General features: G+C 36.6%; 1 protein-coding gene across 1 annotated transcript; it reads left to right on the forward strand.

The window, feature by feature from the left end:
* Positions 1-273: 273 nt before the first annotated feature.
* LOC18448623 (FRIGIDA-like protein) lies at positions 274-9040 on the forward strand. The gene is made up of 4 exons (XM_006858684.4): positions 274-316; positions 1285-2295; positions 3147-3316; positions 8173-9040. Exons 2-4 carry the CDS (start codon positions 1296-1298, stop codon positions 8614-8616), a joined length of 1614 nt encoding a protein of 537 aa, XP_006858746.2. The 5' UTR covers positions 274-316; positions 1285-1295; the 3' UTR covers positions 8617-9040.
* The last annotated feature ends 7075 nt before the right edge of the window (positions 9041-16115 follow it).

Below are 16115 nucleotides of genomic sequence, written 5' to 3' on the forward strand. Positions count from 1 at the left end.
AATATATATATATATATTTTAATTTTAAATTCTACCATTTTCAGCTACCTAATCTCACATCCAACAAGTTGAGTTCCTTTACCAAATGCAAATGCTTCCGCGCGTGGCCCTATGTGCTCTAAATGAAAGGGTAAGTCGTACGTTGAAAACAGAAGGGTAAAATAGTCTTATTTAAAGCATCTAAGGACTTTTCGATCATATCGTGAAAAGATTGGGCCATTCAAGTAATTTCTCCTTCTATAAATTAAACTGCTTTTTGGTCCTTTCACCGCCACTCTGCCTATGCAGCACTGACCGACCCACACTATTCGGACCTGTAAGTTTCTCTTCAAACCCTAGAATTTTTGTTTATTTTCCATTATTTTTTCTTATTAGTGCAATGTTTTTCATTTATTTTGCACCAATTTAGCAGAACATGTGTTATTGTTTATGATTTTAGGGTTTAACGGGCAGTTGCAGTGAGAAAAGTGGCATTAAACTGTCATTTTTTTGGGTTTTTTTTTTGGGCCTTTTTTGGTTGGCTTTAGATGGGTTATATTTAAAGACGGATCTAGTTTGAAATCAAGGTGTGAGCTTCTTCACTTTCGGGCTTTGTGGATTTGGGGTTCACATTTGTTGGAGATTAGGGTTTAGGATGGTTAGGTTTTGAGCTCTTCCATGTATTTGTTTTTCATTTTTTTTCTGTGAAGGAAAATGTTGCTTCTTTTTTTAATTGAATTTCGTTTTTCTTTTTATTGCTTTGATTACTACGAAATTGGATATCTGATGCTTCTTTCTTTGTCGTGGCTTGTTTAGTGAAATTGGTTTTATGATTTAGTTGATGCGTGTTAATGAAATTTGATGTATGGTTCTTTTCATGTGGGTTTCAACATAAGTTCCAAAATTTAATCCATTTCTTTTTCAGCTTTTTAAGGACAATCATTTGGTTTTGATTTTTCTCAGGACAAGGAAATTATACGTCTTTCTATATGAGCTTGGGCCGTTTTCAAGTAGTGAGGATGAGTGTTCACTTTTAGACATCGTTTGGATCTTAAACTATTGTCTGTTTTTATTTTAGAGCAGAGTATCGATGTTTGATCACTGTTTTGGTTAAATTGTTCAATTAAACAGTGAATGGCCGAAATTCCTGACATTATTTCGAAAATTTCTATTGGGTTACATCATGTTTAGTAAGACGCCTTCAATTTAGGCTTGATCGAGCCCTGCCCAGAAAGTGGAAACCTTAACTTGATTTTCTCAAAGAATTTTAATGGTTGATTTTTTTTTTTTTTGGTTCTCTCTCAGGGCATTTTGCCATGGATGAAACACAGGCAGTCCCTATGCTCATTGAGACCACTACCTCAAAGATACAGCAGCTCGAGAAAGCTTTTGCAGAGCTCGAAGGCCAGAGGGCTGTCTCTTTGAACCTTAAATGGAAAGCGCTTGAGGAACACTTTCATGACCTCGAGAGGTCACTCAAGAAGAGGTTTGAAGAGCTCGAAGAGAAGGAGAAGGCCTTTGAAGCGAGAGCTTCGGAGGCAAAGGAAATGCTTGAAAAGCGAGAAGCAGCTGTCAATGCAAAAGAAGAAGCTTCATTAGACCGTGTTCAAGACCAGAGGGATGCTGCCCTTTCAGCCATTGAAGAGGCCTTTCAAAAATGCAGGAAGGAAGAATCGAACAATGGCATGATAGATGCTTCTCCTGAGTCAAAACCCACTGATTCTAAGGCATCTGAAGTTGGGTCACCAGGAATTGAGCCGAGGCCCCAGCTGAAGAAGTTTTGTGAAGAGATGGATGCAAAAGGGCTCCATAAATTCATCTCAGAAAATCGAAAGGCGCTTGCAGCTATGAGAGAAGAGGTCCCAGCTGCTTTGAAGTGCGCAACTGATCCAGCCCAATTGGTATTAGACTCTTTGGAGGGGTTTTATGGCTCAGAGCAATCAGGTCAAGAGGGCAAGAGAGATAGCAATCTCTTGGGCCTTCGAAGAACTTGTATCATGTTAATGGAGTCACTTTTTCCCTTATTGGCTGACATTGACTCTGGTTCCATATCTGATCATCCAATTATTTTACCAGAGGTTAAAGAAAAAGCAAAGGAGATTGCAGAGGAATGGAAGCCAAAGCTTGACGAGCTTGATATGGATGCCAATGTTGGGAATTCTTTGGAAGCCCATGCTTTTTTGCAGCTTCTTGCTACTTTTGGTATAACTTCTGAGTTCGATCAGGATGAGATTTGTAAGCTGCTTCCCTCTGTTTGTCGTCGTCGTCAAACTCCTGAGTTATGTCGTGCTCTTGGTTTGTCAGAGAAGATGCCAGGTTAGCGCTCTCATGTTTCTTGTGGAAGGTTTTTCTTAGGATATTATCTGGTTACTCTTGAAACTTGCTTCCCAGTTTCCTTTTTTTCGTTAGCTATATATTGGGGGTCTTTCAAAAGGGAAGTATGCTACCCCTTGGTCCATTTGGGACAGCACCATCCAACAAAAAAACTCTGGTGGTAGAGAGTGAGTGGGACTCACCATTGCATGAGATGACGCCAATGCAGCGTCCTGCTGTCCATAATTTCATTGGATCATGATGACTTGGTTACCCATCGTCCATTGGCTTATAGCATAATTTCCTTTTCTCTAAAACCTTTGTGCTTATCTTTTAGTTAGAATCAATATTTGGCTTGTCATGTGTTCTTTCATTGCATGATTAAGTTGTAACTTGTACGCAATTTGCTTTATACATGTTGTTTTGATATTTTTCAGAATGCTGACCATTTGGAACAGATTATCAGCTGTTAGTTTATACTGGTTTTAAGGGGCACCTTGGAGACAAAAATTGACAAATTGCTTTTCGTTAGTTAAGTTGTCTTGATGTTTTTCAGTATGCTAGACACTTGGAATAGATTATAAAAAGTTATTTTTATTCTGGTTTATGGAGCACTACTAACATCTTTCTAAATGTCTGTGGGTGATGGTCCTATAAAGTCATGGCTGGTGTTTCAACTCTTGTAATATTTACTTGAGAAGCTGTATATAATTGAGAACCCAACCCTCTCACAATACTTGCTGTTCAGTTGGTGTAAGATATCTATCAAGCCAGAAAAAGTAATACATTGTTAACTGTCCTTGCGGTGTGTGTATTTTCTGGGATTCATCTCTCTGTGTTTCCTTTATATGCAGCTGTGATTGAAGTATTAATAAATGCTGGAAGACAGCTTGAGGCTGTCAATCTTGCATATGCATTTGATCTTACCGAACAATTTGCTCCTGTGCCCTTGCTGAAAACATACCTGAAAGAAGTACGGAAATCTTCACAGGGGAGAGGTGGAAGCTCACCTGCTGCTGCCCTAGTGAGTACCCTTTGGTCAAATTAGTTGATCCACTCCTTGTGTCATTTGCTTGATTATTAGGTGCCACATGTATTCTTATACTTTGACTGATGGTATTGGGCAATAATGCCATATGATGAGATCATTCTGAAACTCTAGATTTGGAGATCTGATTGTACAATGATTTACATGACGAATGTGTATGGATACAAAGTCTAAGTTTCATTGATTTGTGTGTGTGAATCTAGCAAAGAAAAGTTACAGCTAATCATGGATAGGTAATTTAGAACCAATGGATGTTGCAAAGCAGCGGTAGTCTTGTTGTCTCATTTAATAACTTTGAGCTTTATTGGTTTCCTCTCTCTGTTTAGTCGGTAATTTTTTCCATTTTGTGTAGTATTTTTTTGTTGTTTAAAGTATATCATGTACAACTAGAAGACATAGATTCATGTGCAAATTAAAAACCCTTAAGTTGGCAATAAGCCCCAGCAAATAATGTCATTCTGGGACAACCCCAATTTTGTTGATGTATCCACAACTGAATTATGGTATCTAAATGCATGAGAACCTTTTCCATTGTTTGACTTCCCCATGAGGTTCTTGCTTCTGAAAAGATAAATTCTAGCCTTCATGGGATGTTCCGTCTTGTTGTTATTCCACTGGCCAATATTTAGAGAGTCCCTGTCTATGGATATCAGGGCCCATGCGTGTTTTCAATATTCTTAGTGGATCCTTTATCTTTGACCCATGTAACTCACGGGTTGGGGTTAGCTTTGACTCATCCATTGAGGTGGGACTTAATTATCCGCTGTATTCTTTGTGCCGGGGGACAGGGGTTGCAGCTCATCATTTGAGGGTGCCATTCTCATTGTAGAACCTTATACTTGAAGTTTAAGGTCCGACTAACTCTCTATCACTTGTGTGGCTGTGAGTCCTTGGAAAACAGCTCTTTGTAGTGCCCAAATCATTCTTTCTTTATGATTTCTGGCAATCTTCCTTCTTCTAGTTGCCCTGTTTTATTGTTGTTCCTTGTTTTCCAGATATACTGGATAACTGCATATATTGTTATCACCAAAAGGATGACCCTTTATGACTCCATGTTATCCCCCTCCATGCCTGCAAGAGCACGGAGAAAGAATCGCCCGACTAACGCCGTAGTCAACACTCCTGTTTTAGGAGATCCAATTATCCAAAAGATCATGAACCACTGTCCTGTCTTTGTGCTTTGTAAGTTCTCCTGGGCATTATTTGTTTGAGCAGCATTAATATAGGAACCATTGTATTATAATGTTCCTATTTTTTCCCAGATCTACTGAATGACTGCATGTAGTGTGATCACCAACATGTTGATCCTCTGTGATACCATTTTATCCCCCTCCATGCCTGCAAGAGCATGAAGGAATCAGACATCACCAAGTAACACCAACGTCAATGCTCATCTGTTTTAGGAGAATTCTAATTGTCTTAGGAGAAATCTAATTGTCCAAAAGATTTTAGAGGGCATGCCCTGTATTTGTGCTTCATAAGTTCTCATGATTACTCTTCCTTTCAACAACATCAATGTGAGGAGCTGTCCATATATCATGGAAGGGAATACATAATGGTTGCTTGAACCAATCACTTCTTCATTCTTGCACACAGTGCTAATATGCTTCATGAACTTTCTTTCTTGGAGTCCCTTTGTAGCTGTTTGTCGCTTTATTCATTATTAAATCAGTTGACATCAAAAAAATTGATGGATTTTCACCCAGTGCTGCTTCAACTATGAACAGTTTTCAAAAAACTTGAACTTCGGTCGTGATTCCAACCGTCCCAAAATTGCAGCATCTTTATCACTGTTCTTTGTTTTTGATAAAATTGAAATTGATGGAAATACATGACATGAAAACATGTATTAATGCTGTTTTGGCACTAGTTTATTATATGATTAATGCACTTTTCTTCTGAGTGCTTTGATATGTCATTGGCAGTCTCTATAGATTCAGTACCATAGTTACATATAAAACTGAGTATGAAATTGTTGCATTGCTTTCTATAGTTAAACTATTTCAAGGAAAAAAACTCAATGAAGTATACTTTTCAATCAATCCAATACATTTTCCAAATTTCTACATGATGTTCCATGCCACTTATGTGCAGCCCCAAATTGATTTTTTAAGTTCTGACTCTACACCACAAAACCCACCCCCCCCCCCCCAATGCAGCCCAACAAAAAACAAGGAAAGGGGGAAATCAAAAACCCACGCACACACCCACAATATGTACATGAAAAATTACTTATCCATGTACATGAAAAATTACTTATCCAACTATTTCGATATGTGCCTTTTATCGGTTTTTTTGGTGTTTAAAATTGTTGCCACCTGGGCTAGCCAACTTGACTCGGGCATGTCATGTCATGTCAACTCACCTAACTTTTCAAATGTTGGCTAGAACCAACCATCTTTCAAATACATGTGAGGAGTACATTAGACTTTATTGAGAGGAAAATATTGCCTCTGTGGCCCTCCTCTGTTAATTAGAAGAAAAGGAAAAGAAAAATCGAATGAAGCTTCTACCTTTATTACATGCTCCCCTCCAGCGTCTTTTGATTCACTCATGTGTTTTAGGTAGAAATTAGAAAAATTGCCGACATATAAAAATTCAGAGCATCAGATTAGGAGAAGTGTTTAGGGGCCTGAACCTGATGCCAAACTTGGTCAAGAATCATTTAGGAGATCATTAAAAGTTGAAAAGATTGACTAAAATTCAGATAACTTGATGAAATCCCTGATGGTACTGGATACAATACATATGGAGGAACTGGATTTAATCATTGTGTTTTCAGTTCAATGGTTTGTTTGTGATGTAATTGGTAATTGTACCGATGATAATTTTCGCATATTTGGACATTGCTTTGTGACTTTGTTTATATTTCGGCATTCTGGTATAATCTAGCTTATTTTGGCATTCTAGCATATTTTTGGCCATAGCTTTATTTAATGAATGAAGTTACTTGTTTGTTAGAATGGCAGGTACTTGGTAAGGTGGTATTGTGACGAGGCCCTAGTTTGATTGCAAGATCTTGTTTCCAGAGTAAGCTTTTAATATTTGCCTGGTGGTCAAGTCTAGTCAAGTGCTCTTGGTAGTTGATAAGTACAGTACCTTAAATATAATCGGAAGGAAATTCTAGGCCATTGGACTTCACCCAGGGGTACAAATTTTAGAAGCTTGCAATTGTTTTTCAAAATTGGAAGAAAACCAAGGATAGTTCTTGAAATTTTGGATTTTGTTAGTTGAGGCAGATTGGACTGTGAGCTGACCAATTCTTCCTAGGACATGGTAAGTTACGAAAGCATAAAGTTGAAGATAGTTGGCCATTCATTTGAATGACAAACGAAATTTGTTTTGATAATTGACTGGGTCATCAAATTGAGATTAATTACCCCGACCAAAACCAGATGGATTAATACCTTGTATCTTGTCTTTCATTCCATAACTTCATGCATAGTTGGAAAGGAAATCATTACGCCTTCAAATCCAATAGCTAGAAGGTCCTCAAATGACTAGTTTGTTACATTTGGTCCAATGGCACCTGGTTCTTATAGGGGGGGAGTCCAAGGGTTCAAACCTAAAAGTCCATTTGGATGGACCAAATTTTGGGAACATGAAAACATTTGTTTTCGTCCACTCATTTAGGAGCGAAATATGCCCAGCTTAGTCCTCTCCATTGTGAGTGGTGACTGACTTTTGTTACACCTCTTATCCACAAAGTACTGCGAATATGTCCCTGAGCCTGCCCAAAAAAATCTCTCTTCTGTCGTATAAAAACGACCTCTTCCTTCTTGTTGTTGTTTGGCTATCCAAACGGGGCCTAAGACTGTTCCTCATAGCCAAAATGTCATTATGGATTCAGAACTAGTTTGCTGCCTTCCAAATGTATTTTTGGGATTCCAATTAGAGCCTGCTTTGTGAGACCTATACTGGTTGTTGGTGCTTGATTTCTACAAAGTCTCCGCGTGCCATGAAAGTTTCTTCTTCCTTCTTATCTGTTTTTGTTTTGTTTGTTGAAGTAGCTTGCTCTCCTCCACATGGAGAGTCATTGACTAGCTGTGACATGGGCATTACCGTATTTGACATGGCCACAGGCTTACTGTGGAGGTAAAAAATGGCCATAAAATAATGGATACGGTCAATCTTCACCATCATTGCAGAGTAACTGAAGGTGGATGCCCTGGCTAGTTATCATGCACAGCCTGTGAATGGGTATGCTGTTTCTCATTTGTATTACTAGTTTGTTGATCTCCTGACTTAGGGGATAAATAATCTCATTGATAACTTATCTCTCAAATTGTAGCAGGCTTATCATATAATGCTAGTTTGAGTGTGGTTCTATGGATTCTTTGGCATTTGTTTATATATATATATGGGTTATGTTAGGGTGCTACGTAACCCTATTATATTTAGGGATATCCGTCATTTGTGGTTTGCTGCAGTTGTTAGGTAAGTCTAAGGCAGTTTGGGGGACAGCCATATGGTCTATGCATTTATGATATTTACATGATTGGAATCAGTGAAGTTGTTATTTATGCACACAACACATGTTTGAATATGTTGATGTACATGTGTGCCATAGGTTAGCACTTGTACTCCTGTTTCTCTCTCTTCACTTGCACACTCTGGTAGTTGCTGCACAACAAAGCCAGTGAGAGAATTTGGGAAAGAGCGGATTTGATTGTTTAGGAGATTCACACTATGGGAATTGATCTATTTGGTAGTTCTGTATGCTTGTTCTCTGACCTTGCATGCATGCACTCCAAGAGCAGTCGAGCAGTTTGATCTATCTTCATTCCCATCTCTCTCCCCTTACATGTGCACCTGTTTTCTTATTATTGCAGAATGAAGCTAGTGAGAGAGAATTGTCTGCTCTCAAGGCCGTGATCAAGTGCGTCGAGGAACACAAGCTCGAGGAGCAGTACCCCATCGACCCTCTCCAAAAGCGAATCGCCCAATTAGAGAAGGCCAAGGCTGACAAGAGAAGAGCAGTAGAGGCTTCAAAGCCACAATCGAAAAGACCTCGAGCTAATGGAATAAGCTACGCCCCTCGCCCAACTGTACAAGAAAAGGTATTCTACAGAGCCCCGGAGAGGTACCCATATGGTACATATGATAGGCCTGGTCAGGATCTATATGCCCAATCTACTCTTCAGAGGCCTTATCTATACGCAACTGAGAATCACGGGTCCCCTTTGTTGGGTACGTTAGGTTCGTATAATATATCTCCAAACCATGGTAGCTATTATGGGAATGGCTATCAGTACCAGTCACCATATCTGCATTAGTTGGGTAAGGCCATTGGCTTGATGTGATTTAGTTTTTTATTTTAGTGTGGGAAAGAAGGTTTAGGAGAGATGTTGGAATTGTTGGGAACCTGGATTTGGGGGACTGAGGGATCAGGAGCTCTCTCTCTCTCTAGGTTATGGAGAGGTTGGAATATGGGATTGGTAGATCTGGGGGATCAAGAGCTCTCTCTCTCTCTCTCTCTATGGATCCTGGGATTGGCAGTCTTGGGGAATCAGGAATCTCTCTCTGGCTCTCTCTCTCTCTGGGCTTGGCCCAAGGGTTTGAGGGTTTGCAAATGTGCTGTACCTTTGAGAGGATCAGCATGTATTAATACTAAGTTACTAATCCCATGAACAGTTTAGTGTTGTGAGTTGTTACTGTACATTTTCTTTTTCACTGCCGTAACTGAACCCTGTTGAAAAATGGGTGTATCTTTTACCCTTCATCTCTCTCTCTCGCTCTCTCTCTCTCTCGCCACCCTTGTGGATCATGAAAGTCTCTTCTTTCTTAAAGTACAAACTTGGGGGTGACTTCATGAGCTGTATCTCTCTCACACTTGGGATGCGGAGCTTTGTATGCCTCCAAATTGATCTTCCCAATTTTGTAATGGAAAATTATTTTAAAAACATATATATGCGTTACAAGGAGGTCACAAGTATTCTTGTTCATCAAATTTCAAATGGAGTCGTAAGAATGTGATTGACATTTCTAGTCTATCAAATATCAAATTTCAAATCGAGTAGTTGTAAGAATGTGATTGACTATTCTTGTCTATCAAATATCAAATTTCAAATCTGAGTAGTTGTAAGAATGTGATTGATTAGACTTGAAGTTCAAATTTTTTTTCTCAAATGTTGGTAACATACCCAAAGCCATCTAATTTGACATGACATCTTTAAAGACAGGAGTATCTAATGCCTCTTTTGTAACAATTGGCATCAAGGTATGCACATCTATTTTGTAAATTTATCTAAAATCTTTCGTTCATGGCTCGTCTTTTAAGAGTGATCAAATTACCATTAGGAAAGTTTCCAATCCACCTCTTGTGGGTTGATTAGGGCCGCATCTAATGGCTATAAAATGGTTTGATCTTTTATTTTTAACTCTTTATTAAAAATTTATCTAATTAGGGGTGTAGATTTACTGTTATATGAACTTATAATTAAAACAACAAAAAGATATTTTGAACAAGAAATGGGCTATATTCTGGTTATCTTTTGAATGAAATTAATTAAATGCCCAAAAATATTAGTATATTGTGGTTATTGATTTTATTTAATATGCCAATTAGAAATATATTTATGTCTCAAATAAGGAAAAAATTTATATAAGAGCTAAGCTTTAAACAATCAAATTAAGGCGCACATCAAAATTTCACTAAGAAGTATTGTTTTGATGTCCAAAAATCCTTAAATTGACCATTTTGACCTCAAGATGTATAGAATGAAAAAAATGGCAAATTTAAGTCTTGAAAATAGTGTATCTTGTAATGCATTTTTGGACCATCAATTTTCAAAATTTTTAAGTGTTCGTAGATCTGTTTGATCTATATTGTTTTTGAAGCTTTAAATTTTATAATCAAATATGAAAATAAATTTTAAAGCCATCGCAAAGATTTCCATATTGAAAACATCTTTACACCATTTGAAAGTGTCTTACTTTGATTGTTTAGGGCCTCAGCCTTACATAAACCACACCCTTTAAATAAATATAATCTGTTTAAAAATAAAAAGTGAAACTCTTTTGTCATCGTTGGATGGTGCGAGGTACAATTTAGAGTGTTGAACTCCTGAATTAAGAAAGAAAGAAGTATCCGATGAACCATTTGATCAGGGTTACAGTATGGTTCTACCCAGTCATTGGGCTGGGCCATGATGGAGAGAGAAGGGTGTAGAATTAGTCACATCTTTGATGAATTGTCTGGCCTATTCATGGACAATGATGACCCTTATGACTATACTGTAATTATGATCATATGCATCAAATTGCGCCTTCCTACCGAAAATGGAAAAGTATAAAATAAGATATAAGGTGATTACAATCACTATAAGCCACTAGATGAAAACTCTCATGGCTGAAAATGTGTCATTATTTGGCTCAAGATTATAAAGAATTTTTTTTTAATTTTATTGCACAACTATCAAATTTTACATCTAACAGGCAAGAGTGACTTGTGATTTCCTCGTGCTAGGCAAATGGTCTTACACTCGATAGTATACAATCCCACTGAAATTGTGCATATAATGAACTAACACTCTGATTCTTACCGTTCTCATCTTTCATCCATTCAATCCAATGCGCCAACACCTTATATGGTATCTAGTATTCAGTAGATCTACAAACTTGGGAGTCCTACATATGATCTGAACCTTTCAAATCTTGCATATGTTGCCACTTTTGGAACCTCAATGCTCGATTTTAGATGCCTTATCCTATGAAGAAACATAATTCCTTCAGTTTTCATGCTCATACATCACTAAAATCTATCCCAGCATCCCTCAATCAAAATATAGATTGATCTGAAATCTAATTCAAATCTAATATAACGCCAACACGTACATAAAAAATACATCGAAGAGATTGTTATTAATGAGCAGGTCCAATCGCAACTTCAAATAGAGAATAAAAAGGGATCAATCAGGAGATGTCCTTGAAAAATCATTAGTACTTTTGTTACTTCAAAATAATGGCAACAATAAGTGAGAGAAGGGATTGTCTTTTCTAAAAATCACGGACAGCTGTATGGTGGTGGCAACAATGCCGGCCCCGCCCCTACCCAAAACTTAAAATATCTATATATTTAAATATATTTCACATGTTAGGCCCTAAAAAATGTTCTTGGGTCCATACCCGAATAGTTTTTTTGGACCCGAACCTAACCTGTTGGGTTCAATTTTTGAACCCATACTTGGACCCAGATTGGGTCGGTGCCTCCGGTTTGATTGGCACCCCAACATGTGTAGGTCTCAACAATAAATTGGTGGCAGTTTGGTCTTCTCATGTTGATCTGCTGAGTTCTGGCCCTCATTGAAGTGAATATTGGTCAACTACTCCTAACACAAGCTTTACAATTAAAAAAGGAAGGGCAGTATGGTCATTTTCCTTGAATTGATGGGCTTTTTATGTCTTATAAGTGGGATAATAGTTTAGTCCTTTTTCAGAAAAATTGAAATTACCCACCAAAAAGGCAATTTAACTTCTACTTCGTTTGTTTTTTACTTCCATGCCCAATCCTCCTGATTAGAGTGAAAGCTGATTCAATTATTTGTTTTATAGTTTATTTTACTGGAAAAAGTATTTTCTTGATCTTTTTTTTGGCAGCTCTTCATCGTCAATTTATGGAAGGAATTGATTCTCTTTCTAAACAAGAGAATTGAGTCTTAGAAAAGGGTAGTTATAAAAAATATACTTTTTTTTTTTTAAATTTTTTTAAACCTCATCCATACTTCTTTTCTCCATTGTTTATATTTTTTTGATGAAAATACCCTTTACGGTAGTCATAGATCCGTGAAGGTATCGTGGTCGACCTAGAATCATGATAGAAGTATTGTGGTTGACCTAGAATCATGATGGAAGTATTGTGGTCGACCTAGAATTGTGATGGAATTTCAAACACCATGATAATTATTAGGTTACTGGAGAATATAGAATATCAGGGTATTTTAAACATTGTGATGTCTCCATTGACCATCACAATACTTTAAATACAAATATGGTTCTGAGTGTACTGAAACTTTAAAATCATCACAGTATGTAAAGTATCATGATGCCTCTCTTGACCATTATGGCCTTTGAAACACAGTTATACTTATTTGGGTAGTGGAACTTTAAGAGCATCACGGTCTTTTCATGACGACCATCACACGTTTCTGGATTGACTGTGATGCCTTCACAGATCAAGGACTACAATGAAGGGTATTTTTGTCAAAAACTATAAACAGTGGATAAAAGAGATGTGGATGAATTTTTAAAATTTTTGAATTTTATTTCTAATAATCTTAAAAAATAAGTATATTTTTTATAAATTCTCAAAAAGAAATAGAGAACCATGGAAATAGAACAATTTGAACTGCCAATCCCTTGTATAAATTTCCATGTGACAGCCCATGGTCCATATAGGGTTTTAATTAGTTCCCTGTGTAGAAAATATAATTTCGCCACCTCAAGTCTCATAGTGTTGTGTTAGGTCAGCAGTTAGTGGCAAAAATCTTGCCACATCCTTATCATGAATAGCCAATTCTAAATAGTTGGGATAAAGGCTCGGATAATGATGATAATATGATGTCCACAAAAAAATATTTGGATGTTAAAAATAGGTAATTGTTTTGTTGTGGGTTTGGATCAGTATTTTTTAGAAGGGAACTCGGTGTTAGCTTGGGCACCCGTGACCTGAATCGGAAGTTGACCCATTGTCCATTGATTTTGAGCCTTGAGACTCATGAAAAATAGTTCAAAATGAAAAAGAAATTCTTTAGGGAATTACTAGTGTCTAACCTAACTCGGCTGATTCTGAGACAAATTGACAACACTTGAGTCGTAACTTTAAGCACAAGACAGGTATAGAAAATTTTAATGATTTGCCTTCAAGGGCATTTTTGTAATAGGCAGCCAATGTTCTCTTCCACAAAGAGAAGAATGGAAGAATATAAACAATGGATAAAAGAGATGTGGATGAATTTTTAAAACTTTTGAAGTTTATTTTTAATAATCTTAAAAAATTAGTATATTTTTTATAATTTCTCAAAAAGAAATAGAGAACCATGGAAATAGAACAATTTGAACTGCTAATCCCTTGTATAAATTTCCATGTGACAGCCCATGGTCCATATAGGGTTTTAATTAGTTCCCTGTGTAGAAAATATAATTTCGCCACCTCAAGTCTCATAGTGTTGTGTTAGGTTAGCAGTTAGTGGCAAAAATCTTGCCACATCCTTATCATGAATAGCCAATTCTAAATAGTTGGGATAAAGGCTCGGATAATGATGATAATATGATGTCCACAGAAAAATATTTGGATGTTAAAAATAGGTAATTGTTTTGTTGTGGGTTTGGATCAGTATTTTTTAGAAGAGACCTCGGTGTTAGCTTGGGCACTCGCGACCTGAATCTGAAGTTGTCCCATTGTCCATTGATTTTGAGCCTTGAGACTCATGAAAAATAGTTCAAAATGTAAATAAAATTTCTTTAGGGAATTACTAGTGTCTAACCTAACTCGGCTGATTCTGAGACGAATTGACAACGCTTGAGTCGTAACTTTAAGCACAAGACTGGTATAGAAAATTTTAATGATTTGTCTTCAAAAGCATTTTTGTAATAGGCAGCCAATGTTCTCTTCCACAAAGAGAAGAATGGAAGAATATAAACAGTGGATAAAAGAGATGTGGATGAATTTTTAAAATTTTTGAATTTTATTTCTAATAATCTTAAAAAATAAGTATATTTTTTATAACTTCTCAAAAAGAAATAAAGAACCATGGAAATAGAACAATTTGAACTGCTAATCCCTTGTATAAATTTCCATGTGACAACCCATGGTCCATATAGGGTTTTAATTAGTTCCCTGTGTAGAAAATATAATTTCGCCACCTCAAGTCTCATAGTGTTGTGTTAGGTCAGCAGTTAGTGGCAAAAATCTTGCCACATCCTTATCATGAATAGCCAATTCTAAATAGTTGGGATAAAGGCTCGGATAATGATGATAATATGATGTCCACAGAAAAATATTTGGATGTTAAAAATAGGTAATTGTTTTGTTGTGGGTTTGGATAAGTATTTTTTAGAAGAGAACTCGGTGTTAGCTTGGGCACTCGCGACCTGAATCTGAAGTTGTCCCATTGTCCATTGATTTTGAGCCTTGAGACTCATGAAAAATAGTTCAAAATGAAAAAGAAATTTCTTTAGGGAATTACTAGTGTCTAACCTAACTCGGCTGATTCTGAGACGAATTGACAACGCGTGAGTCGTAACTTTAAGCACAGAACTGGTATAGAAAATTTTAATGATTTGTCTTCAAGGGCATTTTTGTAATAGGCAGCCAATGTTCTCTTCCACAAAGAGAAGAATGGAAGAATATAAACAGTGGATAAAAGAGATGTGGATGAATTTTTAAAATTTTTGAATTTTATTTCTAATAATCTTAAAAAATAAGTATATTTTTCATAATTTCTCAAAAAGAAATAGAGAACCATGGAAATAGAACAATTTGAACTGCTAATCCCTTGTATAAATTTCCATGTGACAGCCCATGGTCCATATAGGGTTTTAATTAGTTCCCTTTGTAGAAAATATAATTTCGCCACCTCAAGTCTCATAGTGTTGTGTTAGGTCAGCAGTTAGTGGCAAAAATCTTGCCACATCCTTATCATGAATAGCCAATTCTAAATAGTTGGGATAAAGGCACGGATAATGATGATAACATGATGTCCACAGAAAAATATTTGGATGTTAAAAATAGGTAATTGTTTTGTTGTGGGTTTGGATAAGTGATTTTTAGAAGAGAACTCGGTGTTAGCTTGGGCACTCGCGGCCTGAATCTAAAGTTGTCCCATTGTCCATTGATTTTGAGCCTTGAGACTCATGAAAAATAGTTCAAAATGAAAAAGAAATTTCTTTAGGGAATTACTAGTGTCTAACCTAACTCGGCTGATTCTGAGACGAATTGACAACGCTTGAGTCGTAACTTTAAGCACAAGACTAGTATAGAAAATTTTATTGATTTGTCTTCAAGGGCATTTTTTTAATAGGCAGCCAATGTTCTCTTCCACAAAGAGAAGAATGGAAGAATATAAATAGTGGATAAAAGAGATGTGGATGAATTTTTAAAATTTTTGAATTTTATTTCTACTAATCTTAAAAAATAAGTATATTTTTTATAATTTCTCGAAAAGAAATAGAGAACCATGGAAATAGAACAATTTTAATTGCTAATCCCTTATATAAATTTCCATGTGACAGCCCATGGTCCATATAGGGTTTAAATTAGTTCCCTGTGTAGAAAATATAATTTCGCCACCTCAAGTCTCATAGTGTTGTGTTAGGTCAGCAGTTAGTGGCAAAAATCTTGCCACATCCTTATCATGAATAGCCAATTCTAAATAGTTGGGATAAAGGCACGGATAATGATGATAATATGATGTCCACAGAAAAATATTTGGATGTTAAAAATAGGTAATTGTTTTGTTGTGGGTTTGGATATGTATTTTTTAGAAGAGAACTCGGTGTTAGCTTGGGCACTCGCGTCCTGAATCTGAAGTTGTCCCATTGTCCATTGATTTTGAGCCTTGAGACTCATGAAAAATAGTTCAAAATGAAAAAGAAATTTCTTTAGGGAATTACTAGTGTCTAACCTAACTCGGCTGATTCTGAGACGAATTGACAACACTTGAGTCGTAACTTTAAGCACAAGACTGGTATAGAAAATTTTAATGATTTGTCTTCAAGGGCATTTTTGTAATAGGCAGCCAATGTTCTCTTCCACAAAGAGAAGAATGGAAGAATA

The sequence above is a fragment of the Amborella trichopoda genome, chromosome 6 (assembly GCF_054954075.1).
Source record: "Amborella trichopoda isolate Santa Cruz 75 chromosome 6, AtrichopodaSantaCruz75HAP2 v2.0, whole genome shotgun sequence".
NCBI classification, from domain to species: Eukaryota; Viridiplantae; Streptophyta; class Magnoliopsida; order Amborellales; family Amborellaceae; genus Amborella; species Amborella trichopoda.